Genomic DNA, 26803 nt, shown 5'->3' on the forward strand with positions numbered 1-26803 from the left:
TATTCAGTGTAGCTTAATCGCCATATATATTTTATAAATTACTAACTGGTTCTACCTACGTATTGAGCACTTTTGAAGTAAATACTTAAGGTTTACGCATAAATCTATACTTTCGTATATTAAATTTATGTCAATAAATGAAGTAGTGATATATATATATATATATATATATATATATATATATATATATATATATATATATATATATATACACGGACTGTTTTTTTACACCTGAGCAATTAAAACACATTATAAGAAGGTTTATTTTTGCTTTTGTTTATTTCTACTACAATTACATTGATTAAACTTTTACTACTTGTTAGCATATATTTCATCCTTCTGTTAGATAATCTGTTTTTTTTTTTTTAAATTTCAAAAGAGTATCCTGCGAAGATGAATCAGATCAAGAACAATACAAAATATATTTTTGGACCAAAAGTGTGTCAGTATTGCAAGTTTGTTTAGGATTTTCATATTATTCTAGCAAGTGTGGTAGTGTGTGTATTTCGTAATACGCCATGTTGGTGTTAAGTACTACGACTTTCGTTTTGTTGTGTTTTAAATGCAAATACCTTTTTCTAAACCATGACCGTTTCCAAGTCTTTCTTAGTGACTCGTTCGAGCCAGAATAACTTGGCGATGAGGAACGCGAATTCATAAAGGGAATTACGACAGAAACGAAAAAAAACATACGATTGCAACTAACTTTGCCGTCTGTCTGTCTGTCAGTCTCTCTCTCTCTCTCTCTCTCTCTCTCTCTCTCTCTCTCTCTCTCTCTCTCTCTCTCTCTCTGATGGGACCGCTATATTCCTGTAAGCCTTTTACTCCAATAGTTTCTTCCCCAGAACTGCGGGTCTTTGGAACTCCCTTCCGGGATTCTGCTTTCCCAACTGCAATGATATGCAGAAGTTCAAGTGTAATGTTAACAAACATCTTTCTACTCATCTCCCTTCATAATGACCCCGCAAATTAAGTCCCTGATAGTAGCCCCTTGCTTCAAAGTGGCACTGTGCCCTGTTTGGGGTGAAAATTGAATTTAAAAAAAAATTAAAAAAAGCTAATCCTGTTCTCATTGCGACTTATTCTCGTGCACACAACACTCGTCAAAATTACAAATATGATGAACAATAAGATTTTTAGGTTCTTGTCCATAATTCTCCCGATATTCAAAAACAAAATATAAAGAAAAATCTGCCTGATGAATGTACCTGAGATAAAACGAAAATGTCATGTTCCAAAAAGTATGCGAACTGATCAAGTAGTTTTTATTTTTAATAAGAAAATCAAATTTTATGGGTAGCAGAAGAGAGTCTGTCTTGCCCGACATTTTGAAAACAATCTAAAACAAACAAAAAAAATAATTAAAAAAAACAAAGCGATAACTCAATAATTCAAACTCACGAAATTTATGTTGTAATTTTTACGATTCCCTATTAATCGTTGAAAGTGAGTTTCTTTACAAGAATAAAACTGCTTGATCAATTTACATGCTTTTTAGAATATGATATTTTCTTTTTGTCACGGGTACGCACGTCATAAAGATTTTTGTTTATTTTTATTTTTTAATATTTTGAACAAGAACCGATTTTTATATTCTGCTGACTAACGCTCATTTGATTGAACACCTACCACAACGCATGTACCACAAGTTTCAACACTTTTCAACATTTGATTGTTACGTTATTTGCTGATCGTTATCATGTTTTTGTTGGTTGTTATGTTTCGGACTATTTTAACAAGATCTGTGACACGAGAAACGCGAGAGTTACATTCTTAAATGATGACTTTCTGTGTCCGGGTCTTATTTTGTATTTTAGTCATGTGACGTACAGCAAAGATCAGAATAATCATCTTTCCGAAAATTCATCATCATCATCATCATCATCATCATCATCATCATCATCATCATCATCGTATGAATCGGAAGATTATCTGTGCCTAAACCTAAACGTAGATTCCATGAACAAAGCTTCTTTCTTAGAACTGCACGCCTGCATGCGTTTTCCTGCTTTCCAACTGACTACAATATGGTCGTCTTCAAGTCCAATGTGAACAAGTTCTTGATGAGCCATTCTCTTAAGTAATCCAATTTACCAAATTTCAACTGCTAACGATTGCTACATTTTCTCATTGACTACTGTACACGCATTAACATTTATCCTCGAGTGGCCTTCAGGCTTTGATAATTTGTAAAAAAAATATTCTATTGTTGGCATTGGTTTTCTCGATATTTTGTTACTCAGAATTCTTTCTAGAAAGATCTCAGGGATTACGGAAGGAGCTGCGAGAAGGTTGGGACACCAAGATCGTCAATCTGTGTCGTTAACCACTAGATCATCGTCACCTTCCAAAACAATAGTAATAACAGCGAAAAACAAAATAGACTGATTAGACGTCAATTACGTCAGAAACGCAATATGACGTCACTCAAAGTGGAAGAAAATGAACTAATCGAATCTTTCCCGGAGAAAACATTTTAACACGAGGAGAATTTTAAAAAAGGCGTACGAGAACCAATTTATTGTCATTTTTCAGAGAGAAGAGGACGAGTGGATTCTTTACGGTAAGACGCAACTTGCATAAAGTGTAGTATCTGTTCTGAGCCTACACTTCATTTTTTTCTGTCCTCAGTCAGTGAAGGAAAAATCCTTTCTTCTATACTGAGACAATTGTAATTTTTGTTTCAAGCTTCTTTTTGGGGATATGGATTTTCCTAGCATTAAAACCGACCTTGTGTCCACTCTGCCCTCGCATGTACTTTTGCATTATACGACCCGCAATTTCCGCGGTTGGTTCGGGCTCGCTCGGCAGCCGACGAAAATAATCGGAGAAGACCGGTGGAGAGTTTCTCATTTTTTAAAACGCTACGAAAAAGTAAACATTTATCTACCCCCAACCCTAACCCTAACCCATGACGGTAACCTTAAATCCTAACTTGCGCGATTAAAATTAAAGTTTTTATTTCTTCCAATATATGAAAAATGTCGCCTGCTTAGATTCGTGTTAGCAAAAAACAGTACGTTTGTCCCTACCATTACGATCGGCCTTTTTCGGTTATTGTCGTCAACTGCCGGGCGAACTCGAGTAACTTCGTGGAAATCGCGGGTCGTATAATGCATAAACACCGACAAGTAAATAAAAACTTACACGCGTACATTCTTAGGACAACAAACTTTACGTTGCTTAAAACATTGTGTCTATTTATATTGTCTTGGTTCAATGTTAGAGACAAGGTTGGATCTTAATATTGGGAAAATCAGACCACCCTCCCTAAAGAGAGCATTCTGGATCGGGAACAAAAATAAAAATACCCCCACCCTTTCTTCTCTGCTCTCATTTTCTCTCTCTCTTTCTCTCTCTCTCTCTCTCTCTCTCTCTCTCTCTCTCTCTCACGCACACACACACAAGCACACACACAGACGTGATGTTGCTAGTCTCAATCTTTTCTATAAATTCTATTATGCCATGTGTTCTTCAAAATTGTCCGATCTATTTCCTGCTTCCTTTGTTTCAGCTCTTTTAATTCACTCGTTGAGCGGTATTCATCAATTCGCTGTTTTGATACCTCATTTCTATACAGTTTTCCTATTCCAGCAGCTTCTTTCCAAGAACTGCAGGATTGTGGAACTCACTTCCTGCTGACTGTTTTCCTTCTAGCTAAGATTGATTTTTCCCAACCTGAGGCCAATAACATCTCCTGTGCTCTTAATCATTTTACATTTTTGTTAGCTCCTTACATGAAGTGGCTTCATGCCATGTCTGGGGCGATTTTCATTTAATAAAAAGTAAAGACAAAGCAGATACCACACTTTGATACTATTCCCAAGGCCGGATGTGTGTGTAGTTATGTAATGGTTATTGCGCGAGCCTTTTCTAGTCTCACACAAAAACACGCGTTCACATTTCAAGCTATATTACTTGTCATATACATATGCGCACACAAACATATGCGCCCACGTCCACACACGTACATATATTCACGTTCGTGTACATGCACTCACATTCACATGTATATACACACATGCTAACGTACACACATGTACTCACATAACGCACGCATGGACACCGTCACTTCCCCTTTCAAAGGAAAACCACACATGCGCAAAAGACCACCGGAAACACCTATAAAAGAAAGAGCAATAAGCGGCTTCTTCTTTTTTAGGACCAGCTTTCGTACATACAGACATACGTACACTTTATACACTTCCCCTCCCCATGAACTGGATTGACATTCTCACTCTTTCTCTCTCTATCTCCCTTCGCTTTGGTCCATCAAAACAGACATGTGCGCGACGCTCTACTGAGCTTAACCCTCTCTTTCTACAGGCCGGCTTGCCACTTCGCGTTTCTCTATTGCATTCCCCTTTCCTTCCACGCGCGTAGTCATCAACAGCTGAATGAACACGTGTACACCCAAGACTTTCATTTCTCAACAGAAAATAAACGACATGTTTATTTTATTCCAGCATTTGAGTTCTTTGTTTCCTTCATTCAATTCGTTTCATTATTTTTTCTTGTAGCGAGTTAGGGTATTTATATCCTGGTCCGCAACATTATACAGGCAAATTTTGATAAATTTGCAGTTTATTTCTAACTAAACACTCACCTTTAACATGATGAATTTTAGAAGTTTTCGGGTCTGCTGAAAACAAATATCATATTTAAAACTAGCGGCGGCAAATACGTTTCCTGATATTAAGACATTGACTTTTCCAATGTAATACGTTATCATCTTTAATGTTCGTCATATTATTTTTTTTAACTTCAAACGAGGATAAAAAGGATAAAAATTACTACCGGAACAGTAGCAGAAACTCGCCATGAAACAAGCAAACAACAGATGTTGTATTTGAAAAAAGAACAGCTTATCTTATAGGCTTGTATATACTGATGTTTATTAGCTGTTTTCTTTTCGGATAAAGTTAATGCCAAGAGAGAGATAAAGCGCCTTTCTAGGGCTTTCCTCTTCTAAGTTTTATCGGATGGTGCTTTTTAGGGGGGGGCATTTCATAGCATATCTTTTTTTTACTTTATTTAAACTTTATATAGTCATGTTTGGGGGGTATTTCGTCTTGCAGATAATATTAGGTCATCAGAAGAGAATACGCACCATTTCGGGGCCTTCCTTTATACGACTTGTTTGCGTACCGCCCCCCCCCCTCCACTCACTGATGTGAGGCCTAATTATCTGCTCAATACAATGAAAAGAAAAGACGTTTGAAAATTAAACGGCTCTTGTTACGAGCAACGGCTTTGCGCATGTCGTTCAATGTTCAAAGGTTACGTCTGACATATTTGTTAGGATAAACGATAACATAAATAATAGCTTACGCTTAAAGTTTGTTTTTCTTCAAACTAAATAAAACAAAATTGCTCCCAATGAAAACCATTAAGTAATACATTGGAAGAAAAAAAAACAATGCTTTTTGGCTAGGAAGAAAGTGTAATATCCGTTCTGATACTACATTTCATCTTTTCTGTCCTCGGTCAATGGAGGAGAAATCCTTCATGACTGGGACAATTTTTATTTTTGTTCCTATTCAGAGTGCTCCTTTTTGAAGAGCTGGGTTTTCCCCGCGTTAAAAACCAACCTTGTGTCTAACTCTGCTCTCGTGAGGAGGCAAGTAAATAGGAACAATGTCTTAATATCAGAATAACTATTTGTTTTAAATGTGATATTCGTTTTCAGCAGGCCCAAATCGCCTATAAAAGTCGTCATTTTAAAAAAATGAGTGCTCAGTTGGAAATAAACTGCAAATTGACACAAATTTCAATAAAGTATTTATAACATTTTCTTAAAAATCAAACTGTAAGATTAAACGCTACAAGGTGCTTTCAATAAGTTTCCAGACATTTTTTTTGTACAGGTATTTAAAATTGTCGAAGACTCTTAAAAAATTCATTATGCTATTGCTATACATCTTATGAGATGATTGACGAATTTTTATAATTTCAGGTTTAAATGAACAGCTACAGCAGGAATTAGAATTCACTCCACTTAAGCCTGATTGTCACGGCTGGTAAATTTCAAAAATGCAATCTGGACGTGAGGACACTTTAGAAGAACGATATGCGATAAAATTCTGTTTTAAACTTGGAAAAAATGCCAAAGAAACGTATGAAATGCTTCAGACTGCTTTTGGACCATCTTGCATGAATCGAGCATCAGTTTTTGAATGGTATAAGAGATTCAAGGAAGGCAAAGAGTGTGAGGTATGATGAGAGGTGTGAAAGGGGTAAGGAAATGAGAACCCTGGAGTTGATTGACCAAATAAAGAATTTCATGGATAAAGACCGTCGTGTGTCTATAGAGATAATAAGGCACAGTATGATGTCAGGGTGGGAACTGTACACACGATTATTCACGGCGATTATATCAACGGATACTCAAATCTAAGGGAAATGACTAGCATAGACATAGCAAAAATAAGCAATAATCAGTAGAACAGTGAAATAATGTTAAATGAAAAAAAAAATGATTACATGATTACTGTAGCTGAGTTCCAGAAATTGCCGAAGCAGTTTACAAAAAGGAAACAAGTTAGCGATCAAATTATACCTGTATGAGGTTAGTCCCAGAAATTACCGAAGCAGTAAAAAAAAAATACATGAATACTATACCTGCAAGTGCCCGGTGAAGTTAGTCCCGGAGTTTTCACCAACAAAAAAAAGCAAGTTAATCAACAAACTTAAAATATAACCATGTTAAGTAACAAAATAAACTTATTAATTAATGTAAAACAAAACTTATTAATTAACGTATTACACAAAACAATTTGAACGTTGAATAAGGGTTTTGACAATACAGATACTCAGGTAGAGAAAACCCGGTGCAATTTTTTTTTTTTATTATTATTAAATTCAATTTTTACAGTATATCTTTATTGAATTGCTAGGTGAAACTACGGAATAATAAAAAAAAAAAAAAAAAAAATTAAACTTTAATCATAGCCAGATATTGACAGTTTAAATACTTCAAAATTTCCTTCAAAAAGTTGTCATCATCCTGACGCTGACTAATTACCTAAAATAAAGTAAAACAAATTTCTTTTTTTTTTTTTTTCATTTTTAATTTTCGTTAATTAACAAGTTTATTTAATTTTTGTTTTTGATTTAATTAACATTGTTTCATTGTAACAGGTTGTTTACTTTTTTGTGTGTACGTTAATTAATAAGCGTCCCAAATTATACCTTGAAAAATATGCTTATTTTTGCTAGTTATCTCCCTTATGCTAGTTATCTCCCTTAGATTTGAGTATCCGTTGACATAAGCGCCTTATTTACGAGGAACTGAAGATGTAGAAGATTTGCACAAAGTTTGTCCCAAGGATGCTCCATCCTTGTCACAGACTATTCGACCAAATTGAGCATCAAGACAGTACTTCACCCTTCCTATAGTCTAGACATTGCTCCCTATGATTTTGGTTATTCCCTAAGCCCAAGGAAAACCTTACAGGCTGCCATAAGAAGATAATTGAGGAGATGAAAGAGGCCTGGACGAGGGTCATTGACACGCTCACACAAGAGGACTTTCATGTAGTCGGAGAAGATTACTTTGAAAGGGACTAAAGTCCTATGTGTGTACTATCAATAAAAGTGCTTATAGAAAAAAGTCTGGAAACTTACTGAAGGAACCTCGTAAATAAAAATTAAATTTTTGAATTTTTTTTTTTATATTTCTATATTTCATTTATTTCTAGAATTTATACTAGTTTTAATCATCTTCCGTGGTAATTGTAAAACGCATGCGTATCGTTGTCATGCAATATAGAAAAACACAAATATTCTGACAAATATGAAATTCACTCAATCTTCCTGTAATCCTGTTTAAAAATAAATTAAAAAAAAAAAAAAAAAAAATGGTGTACAATTGAAATGCATCACCTGTGAATTTTAAGTCAACTATCTAGTCAGGCTCATTGCCCGGACCACTGTGATTCTCTCTCTCTCTCTCTCTCTCTCTCTCTCTCTCTCTCTCTCTCTCTCTCTCTCTCCAGATTTTCTTGTCTTCCATCAGCTGCCTCAGACCTTCAGGATCGCAGTTGGCATCATGTGCAATTCAATTTGATAGGTGTACGTGGATCTAGGTCGTCTTATGCTGATGCGCCCGTGCCGTGGAGTCCACAGCAATACATTTCTCACCGGCTCTTGCTTGCTCCTCTGACAGTGACAGGAAAATCATAGACGTCGCACTTTGATAGTGGTAAATATGGCAGGTATGTTGCCATAAAGTTGCTGCCTCGTGGGACGATCTTTCCAAGATCCATTCAACACTGTTCGTAGCATACGTGTGTACGTGACGTCGAAGTCAACACATAATAAAGTCAGAAAATATTTTCCCATTGCCAATTTAGAATTGTATTATAATTGTATTTTGAAAATAAATAATTGATAATATTGTTTTCACAAAAATAAATAATCATTTTTTTGTTTTATGAACATATGTAACGTTGTACATGTTTACACACGCGTTAACACTGTTGCAAAAAACAAAAAAACAAACAAAGAATAACTCGACGCACTTTTTCCGTTGAAACAACAGACATTTATTTCCAGGTACTTCCCTGAATAACGCCTTGTCTCTTGTTCAAACCTGTTGCTGTCAGCTCATCTGTGTAACACGTTTATCTCTGTCCTCTCTCTAACGTGATTCCGGTTTGTGCACATGTTCTTCTTTTTATAATATTTTTCTTCTTCCTTGCCGTGACGTCACCTCACACATGGCCAGGTCATTTGCATAGCGCTGCCAAACGCGCATCTGCGCTATATTACACATATAATAAAATATGTTTGTTGTGTTAATGAAAATATATTTTTTAAAACAAATAGTTTTTTAATACAGATTTTATACAAAAAAAAAAAAAATTACTAATTTTTTTGTGAAAATATTTATTTTTAATGTATACGCTTACACGCGCACACACACATAGTCTGATTATAGACCGCAGCAGCAGCGCAGCAGCAGATTCCAACCTAGACACGCACACAAAGAGATATGGATATTATTAAACAGCAAAGCATTTGTAATTGTCGTGTGACGAAACTTGAAGATAACCATAGATATGTGCATAAAATAAAAAGAAGAGGGCAAATTTCAAGCGAAATTCAAAATAAGGCTAAACTGCTTTTAAAAAAGGCCAAATTTCGCGAATTTGGCCTAAAAATGTCGAGTGGTTTTATAATGGGCGATTGATTTACTAGAACGTTGTATTAGAAACTGAGTACCCTTACAAATATTTAAATACTAACTTTTTTCATTTCTCGTGATCTTTTTTTTATTTTTTGTTACATTTAATAAAGTAGTTGAAAAAAAACAAAGCAAAAAAATTTGTTTGTAACAAAAAATGGTTAAGATACACAGATGGGGTGTGAAAATCCAGCCTCGTTCTGTGTTCGAGGAAAGGTGGGTTACGTTGTGTTACGCGTATAAACAATACACTGTCCCTTGTCTGTGTAACTCTCCTTGTAGAGGTACACTTCCCCTACTGACTTCCTCTGATTGAGGTAACTCACCTTTGAGAGGAGAGTGCGACTTCCGACATGACCGGCAATACAGTATATTTGATTTCTACCTAGCTCTGTATCGTTTCTCCATTTTATACCAACGTCTACACACGTAACATGGTGGCAACTTGGTAAACGAAAACACGTCTTTCTCAACTACAAAAACAAAACTAATAAAACCCAGTAAGCTTCTTCTTTTTTTTTAACTTTGATTTTCTCTGTCTATTTCTATGCCTGTGGGAACAGCATACTCCATTTCGTCTCAAGACGATGTGACCTGTGCATTATTATTAGCATTATTTGGTTTACTTTGGTGACTATTCATTTACTTCTAGTGCTTACTAGAATTAATTTATCTCTATGACTGTTTGCCTGTTCTGCTCGCACTCTTAAGATATCAATCGATGACACAAGAACCACAACTACTTTCACTAACCTGTCTGCTGACATGGCTGTCCAACACGTGGGGGGGGCTGAAAGACTGGTATTCGGCGGGAACAAGGCAGATTTAGTGAACTTATTTGCTGTTGACCCGATTTGATCAAAAACCTAGAAAAATACAAATTGCCATACTGGAAAACTGTTCTGGCGACGAAGACATGAGGATATACCAGAGTATATTCGACACCCCAGATTCAGACCGTATGATTCAGGATATACTGCTGGCCTTAAGTGAATATGCTGTTGGAATAACGAACGAAATCCATGAGAGGTTTGTGTTCCGTCAGAGGAAGCAGAAGGAGAGTGAAGCCTTTGACGCCATCTACAATGACTTAAGACTCCTATCAGGGAGCTGTAATTTTTGCTCCAAATGCTATGAGTTGATGCTAAGAGACCAACTTGTGGAAGGCATCCGGAGTCAAAACACAAAACAGGACGTTCTAAAACTCCAAAGCCTTACCCTGCAGAAGAGTGTAGACATTTGCATGGCAACTGAATTGGATTCAAATAAAAACATGGGAAGAGAAAGTGCTGCTGCCCGGATAATGAAAGTCTACAAAACCAGTAGAGCAAGGGAACCAGCTTCAAAAGAAAAGATGTTCTTTCTGTAGCTACTTGCATGCAGCGAAGCATAGCAGATGTCCAGCTTTTGTAAATGATGTATGGAGAAAGGCCATTTTGAGTCAAAGTGCCCCGGCAAGTTCAGAAAAGCTATCGAACACGGTGCTGCTGAGGCGGCTGTGAAATTAATGAAGTGTCTAATGCGGAAGTGCAAGGCCTCGGGAGAGGACCTACTACTTGGGCTACTAAACATGTCAAATATACCAACCGATACTAGCCCAGCACAAATGCAACAGTATCAAACATAGATGCCTTGCTGAAGCCCAGCTACATTTACTTGAATCATGAAGCACAAAAGAAAGAAGATAATAAGGGAAAGACAGAGAACTGAGCCAACTTCATGTGGGCAGTAATGTCTGGGTCCAACCTCTAAGACTTCACGCAAATGAATGGGAGGAAGCCATGATAAGGAGAGGCAATACAACTGTCGTTTTATACGCCAAACACTACAATCAAAACACTCTTTCCCAATACAACAACCAAGGGCACCATCTTCAACCACTCTGAAATAGAAAGTCTCACCCCAGATAATGAAACTAGCAGACACAATGAGATGGAAGCGACAGCAGACCAACAAGAGCCAAACGAGGAACTAGCATCATCAATACAAACAAGATCGGACCGAGCCATAAAAAACCCTGTCAGATATCGTCAAAGAGGAAAAGACGCACGAAGTCATGTTGGTGGTTTGACGTCACACACAAGGACAAAGTCGGACGGCGAGTTGCTTACTGCATTCTGAACTGGTTTGTATTTCGCATGCAGTGCCTTTTATATGATTTTGGCTGGCTCCAACGAAGGCTGTCAGAAAAAGATTCTAGAAAAGTTGTTTTCTTTGAGCATTGATTGGATAGAAAGTGGACATGAAAGGCATTTTTTTGTTTATATTTGAGACGTCTGTTAAATCGAACACTCGGACACAAGAACACGCAAACAAAAAGTTTGGTTAATTATTTTTTTCTTATCTAAAGAAAAGATCCTTATTTTCAGTCTATTTTTAGTGAAAATAATGCAGGTAGGTAACTTTTTAATTATTCATATCGGAAGTGGGTTTTAATAAATATTTAAGACGCAAACCAAATACACAGAAACAAACACACGCAGAAGAACTGTAGTGACGCCATGTTTGAATTTTAGTAAGTGTTCATTTATAAGCGGAATAAATGCCATCCGGAATAATAGAATTTTCAGAGCTCAGCTGATCAGAGTGAACGGAATTTGGGAAGGGAGACTTTATTATTTCTGAATCGGAAATTGGAAAGGTTATGTTATGTCTGTGTATCTAATAACCAGTTATGTTGGGTGTAATCACAGCATCATAGAAAAATGTAGAATTGGTCCCGGTGACAACTAGTTGCAGTCGTAGGACTAAATATTTAGAGAGAAAAATAGGAGCTCCTTCCTCTGTAGATGTTGCGATAGTGATGGTGCTGCTTGTCGGGTGTAATGTAGCATTTTATCATAACGACTGAATATGTCTAAAATGGTGTTCAAAAGCTACATATGATAGTGGCTAATAGGCTAGCTGTAGTGAATTTGTATGTGGCATCTGTTGTTGCAAACCTACGATACTTTGGTCCAGAGGGAAAGTTTTGCAGTCATTTTATTATATAGGAGAAGATAAAAGTGAAATTGCCTCTGTGTCTGTGTGTACATTTCCCTACCAAACTACTCTGTCAATCTTCAGTCTACAAACTTGAGATTTGACATAAGGTCTATTTTTAATCGGTTTTCGGTCAGAAATTTGGCTGTCAAGGAGTCAAAGTTAAATGATTTGACCATTGAAAACTCTACCAAACTCCTCTACCAATTTTGGGTCTAAACACTTGAAATTTTAAATGTAGGTTACTTTGACATGGATCAAACTTTTTAATTTGATGTAAGCTCAAAACAATAACTGTTAAGGGTTCATAATAGGGGTCAAATTTGAAAAAACATTGACCTCTGCGGTCTCTACCAAATTACTTCTCCAATTTTTGGTCTAAGCATTCGTAATTTTACATAAAGTGTATTCAGACATAGGGCAAGCTTTTTAATCGGTTTTTGGCCAAACATTTGGCTGCCAAGGGGTTAAAGTTCAAAAGATTTGACCTTTGCAGAGTCTAGCAAACTATTCAGCCAATTTTGGGTCTAAACATTTGAAATTTGACATAAAGGGTATTCAGATATGCAACAAATTTTTTAATCAGTTTTGGGCGAAGGTTTGGCTGCCAAGAGGTTAAAGTTGAAAGAGTTGATTTTGGCAGACTCTACAAAACTCTTCTGCCATTTTAAGTCTAAACACTTGAAATTTGATATGTAGGTTACCTGAACATGAGTCAAACTTATATATATATATATATATATATATATATATATATATATATATATATATATATATATATATATATATACTTAGGCACATAAAGTTATGAACAATACATAGGGCCCGAACAAAGCCGAGCTGAACTGCTAGTATATATATATATATATATATATATATATATATATATATATATATATATATATATATAAATTTTTTAAAAGTTTGTTTTTGAAATGTCGTTACTTTCAATGTATACCGTTTTCGTTTAACGGGTCTAGATTGTTATTTTAAAACCATTCACCGTTAATTTTGAGTTAAGCTCAATGTGTCTATTTAAGGAAATAAACGAAGGTTATAAAAAGCCTTTTATCTTCTCCTATATAATAAAAAACGTGAGTCTTTGAATTTTCAACAAAATTTTGCACTATATATATATATATATATATATATATATATATATATATATATATATATATATATATATATAGAGAGAGAGAGAGAGAGAGAGAGAGAGAGAGAGATGTTATTTTTGTTTTGGGGATACATTTTGAATGAATTCAATTATTTACGAAAGTGCATTTTTACCTAAATGCGAGTTGTGAATAATTTTCCTTTTAACCAACTTGGTACCCCCCACATGGGGAGCGGCATACATATTGTTTTTAAAATATAATTATCCATTAACACGTGTTTCGTCGTCTACGACTCATCAGAGTGGCTGAATCTAGCGAGATTTGAAGTATATATATATATATATATATATATATATATATATATATTCTATAAATATATATACTTCATAATTAAGGGTGCAGGGTGGCACCACTGAAACCGTACGATACACCCCAAAGAAAGAAAGAAAAAAATGTTAAAATTTAAAACTAATGCTATATTTATTGTTTACACCCGTCCTGAGTTTGGTATCCTATGGGTTAATTATATATTATTAACATGCAAGTATTTCAACTTTTTATTATTTCATTTCAAATTGTCTGATCTGACTGGTATTGATTGAATTAAAATTATTACATTTTTGGTCTGTCGAATGTTCCTTTAATTTTATATGAAATTTTACATTTTTTTTTTACATTTTGTTTTTTGTTCTCGTGCAATAGAAGATCCAAACTGCCACGATGAGTGGGTTCAGCCAATGGCCCAGTGGAAGCAGCCCAAAGCTGGCAGATCATGCGGATGAAATTTGGAGTCACCGGTATCTCAGTAAACATCGCAAGCACACTTTGAATAGGAATGCGCTGTGTTCAAATTTAATACATTCAGCCAAAATCCAAACAAGAGACTCTTTGACATATGTGGAACCAATGCCAGAACCACTGGTAAATCATTTTTTTTTTTATTTATTGACTTATAACAAAAGATGTATTAAAATAAACGATTTATTTAAATACAATTTTCATTGGTCCATTTTTAATCTATTTGCATAGCCAATTTTGCAAAGGTACCAACAAAGTCAACGAGCAGCTCGTTTCCAGCAGACTTCAATGGACGTTGTTGCCAATAAAGTGAAAAGAAAATCACCCACCATTTTGCCGAAAATCGCTGCACCTCCGATTGAGAAAAGAATCCTAAGTTCCCCAGATCATCACTCACCAGTAAGTGCAACCATTTATTGTTAACTAGACTGCACCATGCCCATTCTGATGTCTCCGTTCAATTTTTAATAGGAAAAAAAAAATAGATAAAATAACCTTAATAAGATATCAGTGACCACCCCCTACCTTGTACACTGCCATTTCTGATGTCTCCGTTCAATCTGCATTTTTTTGTGATTAAAATGCTTAACGTGACAGACCAACGGGCAGAATCTGTCATAGAAATGTATGAAGGTATTTTTTTAAAAAAACAATAAATATAAAAAACAATATTTACTGATGCTAAATCCTAAATATTTTTCTTTGACTATTTAGTAATCACTCGTTAAGGCTAAGAGCGGATCGAAATTAATGAGACTAAAATGATTGGCTGCTGACAAATGAGGAAAACTATGAAAGTTACTAACATCGATCAATAGAATGAACTTCTTACTTATGGGGTGGGTTTTAACAAGAATTTCTTGACATTGGCTTTGAAGACGACCGAGTTGCAATCAACAGGAAAGCAGTCCTGCGGTAATGTGTTTCACAGAGGCGAAGCCCTTGCAAAGACAATATATATATATATATATATATATATATATATATATATATATATATATATATATATTTGGTAGATAACAAACTGATAAATGTATCCTATATATTGCCAGCTCTAAATTACTGTGAGAATTACGTACCAACACTGATTTAATTTATTTTATTGCAGACTATTATCCTCATCTTTTCTGAGATGGTGTTTCACGACGTTTCGGCCAACTATTACTCTGGCCTTCGCCAGGTGGTAACCGCGACAAGATAGGAACCCCGAATCTCCTAACTGCATTCTCAGCAATTACTGCCATCCATAGTTGTTGTCATCTCACCACGTTTTGGCCAAATAAGCCTTTAATTGGATAATAGTCCGCAATAAAATAAATTAATAAATAATACTCATCTCAATAATGAATTCTAATTAAATATTATATATACCATGGAAGATCAGATATAACTTGGATGCTATCAGCTCGACTCGAAACCGAAACATATATCTCTCCATCTAAGTTCATATGCATATAAAAACTTAAAAAATAACTTTGTTAAGGATATAAATGTATATTTTCGCATGCGTTGAAATAACACATTCAGTCGACTTACTTATGCCAAGTTCTAATTAAAAAAAATTGACCCCTTAGCAGCTATTTTTACCGGTCAAAAATCAATTCGAATTCATATTATGTAATTAATTGGTACTTGTGCATTTAACGAACCAGACGTAACTCAGCATTTGCTCGGCTTTGTCCGACGCATGACGTCAACAGCCGGATATAACCGAGCATTGCCGATCAAGCAGATGAGAATTTCGCTATCAATTGGAAGAGTGTCACAACTCAAGAAACGCTTATTTCAAGAGAGTTTTAAAAAAAATAATTTTAAAAAGATAACTGACGAAATAATAATGAATATTACAAACCTTGCGGACCAGATCCAGAACGCCGAAACCCTCCTTCCACTAATAAATAAAAAGAAATCCTTGTTTCTGGCAACAAAAAAAAAAAAGTCCTTGTCTCTGGCGAAAAAAAATCTACAAATAATCCTTGTTCCTAACCCCCCCCCCCCAAAATGCTTTTTATTGGCCCTTGTTTAGGCTTTTTCCATTTTTCCAGTTGCAAAAAAAAATATTAACTTTTACATGTTTAAGACACAGACAATATGTTTTTTATGTTAAAAATTGAAAAAAAAAAAAAAAAAAACAGTTCAGACACAAAAAAAGTTTCCTATTATTTAACAAAAAAAAACTTGTTTTATATGTATTTATTTTGAAAACAGAAAACAATTTCAAACAACATTAATAAAAAAAACATAAATGAACGGTAGGGTTTTGCTTTTTACTTATTTAATTTTTTTATGTTTCTACATTTTACAATTTCATTGTACAGTTATTTTGTTGTAGCGTTGTTTTTATTTTATCGCCAACGCTCGGTTTTATCCGGTTGTTGACGTCGTGCGCCGGACAAAGCCGAGTAAATGCTGAGTTACGTCTGGTTCGTTAAATGCACAAGTACCGGTTAATTGAAATTCATTATTGAGATGAGTATTATTTAATAATTGATTTAGTGCGGACTATTATTGTTTTACGATGTTCCGGCCAACTATTCCTCTGGCCTTTGTCAGGTAGTAACTGCGACGGATAGGAACTCCGAATCTCCTAACTGCATTCTTAGCAATTACTGCCTTCACTAGTTGTTGTCGTCGAAGGTTAGAAGAATAGTTGGCCGAAACGTCATGAAACAACAACTAATAAAGATGATGATAATAGTCCACAATAAAATAAATTAATAAATAAAACTCATCTCAATAATTAATTTCAATTTAATAATAATATATACCATTCGGTACGGACCCAACCATGGAAGATCAGATAATAAATAAACGTGGATTTATAAGACCAAAGAATCCAACCCTGATCGCCCTTTGGGGCCCGTGGCGCAGTGGATAGAGGCGTTGAATCTCTACGGTTCCAGGTGAGAATTGTCTGAAGATAGCAGTTTCAATCCTACCCAAAGCCGGCCGGAGGCTTACTTGGCCAAAACGTGGTGAGACGACAGCAATTATGGATGTAGTTGACATGAGGTGCTCATCTAGGTACCCAAGGAGTTTTTGAATCTCGGGTCCACACAAATAAGTCTGCAACTATGTCTGCAAAGGTAGAGATCTGATTACCATACTGGTTTATTGGTTTGTTCGGTATATCTCTAAATCTTGCATGGATTCCAGGCATCCTGGTTACATCCACTGTCACCAGGAGGGAGAGAACTTTGAGGCACTCATCTAAAATTGTACCTCATTCCACTCAAAGTGAAACACGTTCATCGGCTATGTTTTGTTACACCTGCTGTCCTTACTAGCAAATGGTTCGATCTTTGTACATTGGACAGTGCAAGAGGGTGCCTGGCATTGTAAAAGTGAGGGGTTGACTTGTGTGTTGCCTCCAGATAGATCAATCTTGTGCTGAAAAGTGTCAATAGAGCTTACCTCTGCCAGTACTCTTCTTTAGTGTTCTATATTACTAAGTCCTCCTATCATTTGCCCGGCATTAATGTTTATTAGACAAAACAATGCATTCATGTTTATTAGAAAAAACAATGAATTCATGTTTATTAGACAAAACAATGTATTCATGTTTATTAGACAAAACAATGCATTCATGTTTATTAGACAAAACAATGAATTCACGTTTATTAGACAAAACAATGCATTCATGTTTATTAGACAAAACAATGCATTCACGTTTATTAGACAAAACAATGAATTCACGTTTATTAGACAAAACAATGCATTCATGTTTATTAGACAAAACAATGAATTCACATTTATTAGACAAAACAATGTATTCATGTTTATTAGACAAAACAATGTATTCATGTTTATTAGACAAAACAATGTATTCATGTTTATTAGACAAAACAATGTATTCATGTTTATTAGACAAAACAATGCATTCACGTTTATTAGACAAAACAATGAATTCACGTTTATTAGACAAAACAATGCATTCATGTTTATTAGACAAAACAATGAATTCACATTTATTAGACAAAACAATGTATTCATGTTTATTAGACAAAACAATGTATTCATGTTTATTAGACAAAACAATGAATTCATGTTTATTAGACAAAACAATGTATTCATGTTTATTAGAAAAAACAATGAATTCATGTTTATTAGACAAAACAATTAATTCATGTTTATTAAAAATTGCTATAATCTTTTTACACTCCAATAATAGAATGAGTAAGCATATTTAAGATGAGGGGGCAAAGTTTAAACAAAACGCAATGATACAGTGCTCCTCACTTCAGATTATAATTTACTAAAGCAAAAAACGTGCACGATTATACATATGTAAATGAGTAGCTCAATTACCATGCAAATCTTGTTCAGCCATGCTGACAAACAATCTTCTCCAAACTACTAATTATTGAAAATGGCATAACTTTGATAGGAATAGCAATATTTTTTTAAGACTTGCAGTCCAGCTTCAAGGGAGATAATTGCTCTCCAGTTTTTTTGTTTGTTTGTTTTTTTTTGTTTTTTGTTTTTTTTTTTGTTAAAAATAAATGCGAGTCTTTATATTGGAATGACATTTATATGACAAAGCATGTTCCAAAAGTCTATGCACAGCCATTGTTCATTGCTAGCACAAGTTCATTGAAAATGGTGGTGACTATGCAGAAATTTCTGGAGCACAAATAGTCACGCGTTTTAATAGTATCACGTTTGTGTTTGTAGCTCTTCAACTTTTTTATTTGAACAAAAAAATAGGAGGCGTTGCTTTTTGAAAAAAAAAACCTTCGTGGATAGAGATAGGTTATCGTTGCATCAGATACACATATGTCTATTTCTGTTCTACAGAAGTAAATAGCTAAAATGGGGACAACAAGCTGTCTTTAAAAATAAATACACGATACAACAGTAATTTACTATGATTTTGACTCTTGAATTAATAGAATTTATATTTAATTTCCCAGAAATCATAGTTTGAATTATATTTTGTTATTTTGGCTTTTCTTCAGGAGCCAGTAGCCAAGAAATTGCACATGCAAGAAGAGAAGCAACCAGAAGACGGGCAACGAGAAGAGAAGAAAACACGAAAAAAAATTCCAAAAGGCGCTGACAAAACTAGCAAAGAGTATTCTCCCCTTGTTGGTAAGCATTAAAATATTCACCATTGATTATCACTTACTAAGTTCTTTTATTTTATCTTTTATTGGCAGGGCTACCCAGCGTTGGCCGGGACTATAAACAAAGTGTATGCAACATCTTTATATAAAAACTTTTACCTTTCAGTTTGTCTATTTTCCGTTCCCCGTTTTTCAACATCTCTCTCCCCACCTCTCTTTCACCTCTCTCCAACTTATTTCTCTCTGCTTTATAAAATAGACAACATTGGAAATAGTTGAAAAATGAATCCAGTTGATGTCAAAAAATGAATATAGTTTATTTTCAATTTAGATATTATTCATCCAGAGCAATGCCGATCAAGAATATACCAACTTTGTGCGTTTTTTTTTTTTTAGTTATTTACCTTTGCCTGCGCTTAATATAATAAATTACTAATTCAATTGATTTTCCCATGTGATAAAAGCTGTCATACAGTCTGTTATTTCGATATTTAACATGGTTCTTCTTGTTCTTGGTGCAAAATTTATTCAGAATCGGTTGAATTGGTTTCCTCCTGCACTGGTATAAACTCTGTTGCTATAGCAACAGAGTTTCATCAACAAAGACAACTTGTAGATTGGATAATCTTGTTGGGATATTCTTCACAGATGCATTGGGTATTAGAGGTGGATTGGTTGGTCGGTTATTTTTGTTTTATGGCATATCAACCCTATTCAGGTTATTTAATGCCGAATCCGGTGATTTTGAAGAAATTATTTTAATAGAATATATTTGTTTTTTGCAAATCGGTTTCTATTTAACCCATAGTTGGGACCCTAACAGGTACTACCACTCCGGGTCAGAGTGGACCTGGGAGCAATGGCAATTAAAGGGTGGTTCCATACTCAATTCTTCTGCTTAACAAAAAGTAGTAGGATGACCAAACCACCAAAGATATTGCAGCAGTGCAGAGTAGAATGGTCGTAGATTTAGTTCTAGATGCAGTTTGATTGTCGACGCTCAATTGATGTGAATTCAATACAGGAGAGAATTGTTATTGAATACTTAATTATTAGTTCAAGCCATAAGAAAGGATCAAATGTATATATTTATATAAATAAAGCTCAACGTGTGTGTGTGTGTGTGTGTGTGTGTGTGTGTGTGTGTGTGTGTGTGTGTGTGTGTGTGTGTGTGTGTGTGTGTGTACATGAATAGGCTCCTATATGGTTTGCTATTATACTAAACTGACCACATACAATGATAGAAGACGGGTTGGGGCGCCAGAAAAAACCCCTATGCACGCTCACACCATTTCAATTCAAATTTGACCTAATAACCCACCATGGGGGAGAGGAAGGTCTTGACAGTTTACACCGCTCAACCCCATCAGGGGGTCACTTATAACTGGAAACCTTGTGCATGCTCACATCATTTGATTTACACTCGTAGAGTTACCAAATATGGCAAGATAACCCATCATGGGGTGGGGGAGGTTTTGACGGGTTACACTACTCACCCTCATCAACAGGGTGGAGGCCCCAGGGATGTCACTTATAAATAGGAAATCTATGCACGCTCACACCGTTTGATGTAGAGCTACCGAACTTGCTATAATGACCCCACCATAGGAAGGAGGAGGTTTACATGTATTACATCACTCACACACCAACGAAGGTGGGGCTCATGGGGGTCACTTACATTGAGGAACCATAATTAGGGTTCATACGTTAGTGTTACGTATGTCCCACTACTGCCACCTCATGTTCGTTTGAGAGGGTTACTTTAATTTTGATACAGTGTAACCTACCTATATCTACGAGGGTTGTTCCAAAAGTAAAACCTCTTATATCTTTTAGAACTCAGAAAGTTGAAGAGCATGGAAATTATCTTGGTAAGAAAAAGAACCTGTGTCTTGCCTTTGTGGATCTGGAAAAAGCTTTTGACAGAATGACAAGAGAAATTGTCCTTGCATAATCTATTAATACTGTAGTACCTTTAACATATATATGTGTGTCACAGTTTCCAGACTATAAATTATTCAATCCGGAAATCCTATTTATTAAAAAAATAAGATACGCTTATTTTATGTTTTTAGTATGTTATCACCTTCTATCCTCCTTTTCAATAAATAGGATCTCCCGATCACTAAATATGCAATATAAAAAAAAATTAATATAAACAAAATATGATGTCGCTTTTAAGCCATATGTGAAACTAAAATATACCTTCTTGGTCTTCTGGCTAGGATCAAAGGGTTATATCTGTTCTGTCTAAGGATAGTATAATGATATCGTGGGATTTCGTGCCAGGCGTCCATACAATGGAAATATGTCACAGACTCCTATAAGGATATTGGAGATAAACCATAATAGCCAGATATATTCTGACATTATATTAACCAGATTAATTAGATAAATACGTTTACAGTTTTAACAAAAGGGCTACTATAATATTGTGGGGTCTCCATTTGTGCTGTACATCCACAGAATGCCCAGCAGCAATATATTGCATGCTGTGGAATTTCCACGGGTCCTACTAGTGTACAGAAATGTTCAAAGTCGTGTTAGAATTAGCAGTACATGTTAAAGTGGGAGTGCCTTACTTTTCATTTATGTCTTATTTAGGTGGAGATGATGCAATGGCTGTGTAATGTTGTGACTCTTTGGTTGTGATCATAGCGTAGTATCTGTGTTAACTGTGGCAAACAGGGCAAAGGTCAAAACATTATTATCATTATTGTTAGCTGAACATCAGAGAGAACAGACGATTCAATGGGGGAGTTAGTCTTTCCATGACGCAGGGAGCGGCGTTTCCTCGGGCAGCTAAGATGCAAAGACGTTGTAATCTTTGACGATGTCGACCGAAATCATGAAAATAAATGTTTGTAAATAATTCAGGTATGTGTTGTGTTATTTACGCCTGTTAAAAAGAACTGTTTGTCTACAACTGTTTCGATACGTCCACGTCAATCGTTTGTTGCATAAATGTTAAAATGTACACACTAGACGATCACCTAAATGATACGACGTATATACATACACACATTTACACGTACATGAATATACAGATGAAATATAAAAACACTATTCAACATGTACGTCGTTGTAGAACATATTCACATACACATTACACAACGTAACAGCTGTATTTGTTGGATTCATACCACTACTTTTACTGAAGAACTTTATATGGTGTCGATTATCAGTACTTGATCCTACAAAGAGAATTAGAGGATAGTACTGATGTAGTGGAAATGATGAGTTTGAATATAGATTGAACAGTTGTATTGCCTAAGTCTCATCATAAAAGGGTTCTGTTTCTCCTAGGTTGTGAGTTCGATCCTCACTAATAACCTACAGTTTCAACATTTCTTAATTTTCAAACTACCTTTTTATGATTGTGGATTAGGAAAATTAAGGCTACTTCTACTGCTTGATCCAGGTTCAAACTTCTGTCACAACTGAATCAAAGTAAAAAAAAAAAAGTGTAATTTTCTGAATCGCATAAGAATTGGTTTTGTACTACGTTCTAATTCTCTCTTGATTTTAGCTATTTATATAGTTTGTTTGATCCATTTTGTTTTGTCAACATAATCCAAATGACTAAATTGGAAATTCAATTTTATATTTTTTGTCTTTGTAGGTGTGACTGATATCGCCAAAGTCATTGGCATATTATATAGAGACTTGTCCGATAATATTGAATTCCTATACCTAACACCAATCTATCCAAGGATCTCGCCGCATCATCATTTCTACAAGTTGAAGTAAGATTCAATTATAAATTTCTTGGTATGCGTTTTTATTGATTCATGCATCATTTTGATTGAAAATTAAAAAGTGATGAAGAGATTAGGCTTGAGCATCGTCAACATAATTTGTATTATTAAGATTTCTCATCTTGCGTGTTATTTTCTCGACATATATATATATATACATATATATATATATATATATATATATATATATATGTATATATATATATATATATATATATATATATATATATATATATATATATATATGTATAGCCTTGGTCAAAATTATGAAGCACCAATGAAAAATCGAAATTATGATTCAAACTTATATATTTAAAGGTTAAGAATGGAGTAATAAAAATTAAAATATCTATTCTAACAACACTTACCCTTTTTGCTAGGAACAAAGTGTAGAATCTGGTCTGATACTGCACTTCATCTTTTCTGTCCTCGATCAGTTGAGGATAAATCCTTCTTGACTGAGACAATTCTTTAATCTTTGTTTCTATCCAGAGTGGGGGGGGGAGGCAAGTAAATAGGAACAATCAATATTTGGATCAATATTTCTTTTTGACAAGTGATAAAAAAAGTAACAAAAGTAACTCGTTATTTATGGGAGATACAGCTCCTTGTTACTCTGCTAGGACAACATTAGTTTAGCCAAAATGGGATTAATAAACTTCCATGGCCAAATCAGTCCCGGGATATGAACCCAATTGAAAACCTTTGGAGCATATTAGACTGGAACCTTTACAAAAAAAAGGAAGACACTTTCTAAGCCTGAACTTTTAGCATTATTGCGTCAGACATGGCAAGAAATTCTTCAAGATGATACTCGTCAACTGATCAATGCCATGCCTAGAAAGCTTCTAGCATTAAAAACAGCAAAGGGAATGTCAACCAAGTATTAGCTATTAAATTTGTGGCCATTTATTTTTTATTTTGGTCTATGAATTTTGTTTATTGAAATAAACTGTTTCTATGGATTTCTATTTTGTTTTCTGTCATGTCTGTGTATGTGGTTTTATCCATTAAAGGTGTTATATACTAAAATTTCCATTTCACTATTCTGATCTGAAAAATAAAAAAAAATGCTTTGTCTATTTTGTCACTTTATGTGATTTTCTTTGAAAATCACTTAAATTCATGTTTCAGAATTTTTGAGATGAGGATTGATAATTTGTATTATTTGGATTATTCAAACTACTGTTCTCATCTTGAGTGTAATTCGCACACTATTTTGGTTGATGTAACTTCCGACCTTTTTCAGGTATGTCTTGTTGAACTCGGAAACATGAATATAAGTGCTATTTAATAATTAGCTTTAAGTGACAGTCTTCAGGAGGTTGAATGTTCAATCCTCAGTACCGATGATACTAAGAATACAATTAAAATTACTTAAATCTTCTACTGGGTCATGGCTGATATAATAAGAGCAAACTACACCTGTGGATTAAATAAAGTGTTCTGTTTGAAATTATGTACAGATCCCTGAGTTCAACATAAAGATTCCCAATATTAAGATTCACCTGAGGGCCAGAGGTTACATCGGCTGAAACATTGTGAGAATAACATTTAAGATGAAAACAGTAGATCGAATAATCCAAATATTACTTTCAATTATATTATTTCTGAAACTATTTTCTTTACTTTCTTTATAACTCACCCCTATGGTCATCTTATTGTGAAAAAGGTTTTGAATCATGTTTTTCTCCTCGGCCTTTCTCTTAAAATATAAAGATTACGTTGCTTTAAAAAAAAAATGCTGATTCATTAGAATACGTTTATATTTGCTTTAAATAAATTCATTCTAGTTATTCTACTGCATTGTATCAAGTTGTAAAGCCGAGTATACGGCCATTTTTATTTTGCAGAGTTGCAACATATTCCGGCATTGATAGGAGCAATTATTTCATTATTAATCGAAGTGGAGTAATTTGGTTTCGTTCGGGTAATGAGGAATTCACTGATCTTACAGAATGGGAACAGGAATTTTTGAAATTTCAAAAACTCAGAGAGGTACGTCAACGATTTCATTCGTCATTATTTTCACCATCAGACAAAGATTTTTTTGAACCAATCATTGTTATTTATTCTTTTTGTACTCTCGATCTCCAGAGTGTCGAATTTCAGACAGAGACCACATTTTGCAGAATATTAGCTGTTCTGAGTAATGAATATTTTTGATAACAATAGTTTTTTTTTTTTTTTTTTTTTTTTGTGGGAGGATTTCAAATTATAAGATTTCTGGCAGCTTCAGTTTCCTGAATAGATTGGAGTTACTCGGATCCAGAGTTAAAATTATTCACTAGAGTTATATATATATATATATATATATATATATATATATATATATATATATATATATATATATATATATATAGCCACAATGACGATCATTAGTGAACATGAAACGCATATGCATGTGGATAAAAAATACTTTATAAAAAAAATAATTATTAGCACTTTGAGAGAAATATAAAAAGCTTCTAAGCAATATTGAAAAAGTTCTCTCCATCAGCAGATCAAACATTTTACTAAGATTTACTGTTTTTTTTTTTAATAAAAATATAAGAGTGTATTTTTCTCATATTTAATATGATTGTTATTGTGACCGAATAGTTGAGAATGTTGGATGAGAATTACTTGGATCCATAGTTCAAATTCTTATATAAAAAAAAAACAGTTAAATAAAGTTTCTGTTTGAATTTGGAGTGAAAACCAAATATTCTATAAAGGTTCATGTTGTATTGTGTTTATGATATCTGTTTTTTGTTTTTTTTTACTTGTTTAAAAAATATATATATTCACTCAATAATAACCATATTTCAAAGTTAACATATAATCGATGATAAAAATATGGTGATCATACATTTGTCTGCTCATGTTTGCATCGTTGGTCACTTTGGCCAGATTTCGCCTATTGCTGTCCACTCAGTAGATTGTCAATTTAACACCAAAGTAAAGTTATGAATCCACGTTTTATCCATTGTTACATACTGATGCAAAATGTGAGCAAACGCAGCATCCATTTTGAATTCGGCTTTCTCATTGAAAAATGTTTGTGAAAAATAGTGAATATACTAACTTTCTGATATCGCAACTTCAATTTACGACAAGTCCAAATTTATGATAAGCAAAATGTATAAGTCAAAACAAGTTTGTAGACTTTATGTTTTCATTGTTTTGAAAATTTGTAACAAGAGTCTCACTTTAATAACTGTAATTTATAAACTAATAATCCGATTGTTCTCAATGTTACATGTCAATTTTAAGCTAAGTACTCTATAAGAATAATCATATCGATTTTTATTACTAGTGCAATCTATATATTAGGCCCGAGACTTATTGAGTAGTGTGTTACTAATATTATGCAAAATGGCATTCTTTTCAAAGATTTATACGATCTTCACTTTGCTTGTTATGATACACCTGTATTCTTCGTGAATTTGGATGTGCAGACATTCTTTTTAGCATCTTTGTCTGTTGTGTTTTTTAACATTGCTGTGGAATTGGTAGTTGATGTTTTAAAGCGTCTTGCTTGCATTGCTGTAATATTCCATTCTAGCCAATCGGTTTGCTAAGTTTGTGATTTTTCTTTTATTTTTATGATGTTTGTGCAGGAGCAATCGCTTACAAATCTTTGGAAGTTATATCTAACCTGGCTTTTTATCTATTTTATTGTTTATCCATCAAACAAATGCTGTTAAAACATGAGCGTGTCACCACCAATTTATGATCTTAGATAAAATCTGCATCACCATAAGACTGTGAGTCTCATTTATAAGTTAACATTGAACAAAGTCAATTTGATTGAAAATGGAGATTGTGGTCTTGAAATCCGATTTGCTTTCTGAGGTCAGCAATCCATTCTGTCCATAATGTTCTGTGGTGGCAAGGATGTTTGAAGACAAGCAG

General features: G+C 34.4%; 1 protein-coding gene across 1 annotated transcript in view; it reads left to right on the forward strand.

The window, feature by feature from the left end:
- Positions 1-2324: 2324 nt before the first annotated feature.
- Positions 2325-26803, forward strand: part of LOC145245591 (dynein axonemal heavy chain 6-like) — a 99643-nt gene continuing 75164 nt past the window's right edge. Inside the window, exons 1-6 of the mRNA XM_080107166.1 lie at positions 2325-2563; positions 13987-14205; positions 14314-14481; positions 19041-19173; positions 22771-22894; positions 24760-24904. Of these exons, the coding sequence (XP_079963292.1) occupies positions 14005-14205; positions 14314-14481; positions 19041-19173; positions 22771-22894; positions 24760-24904 (771 nt within the window). The 5' untranslated portion in view covers positions 2325-2563; positions 13987-14004. The remainder of the gene's footprint in view (positions 2564-13986; positions 14206-14313; positions 14482-19040; positions 19174-22770; positions 22895-24759; positions 24905-26803) is intronic.

This window comes from Euprymna scolopes, chromosome 23 (genome assembly GCF_053919585.1).
Source record: "Euprymna scolopes isolate OS-2025 chromosome 23, ASM5391958v1, whole genome shotgun sequence".
Classification (NCBI taxonomy): Eukaryota; Metazoa; Mollusca; class Cephalopoda; order Sepiida; family Sepiolidae; genus Euprymna; species Euprymna scolopes.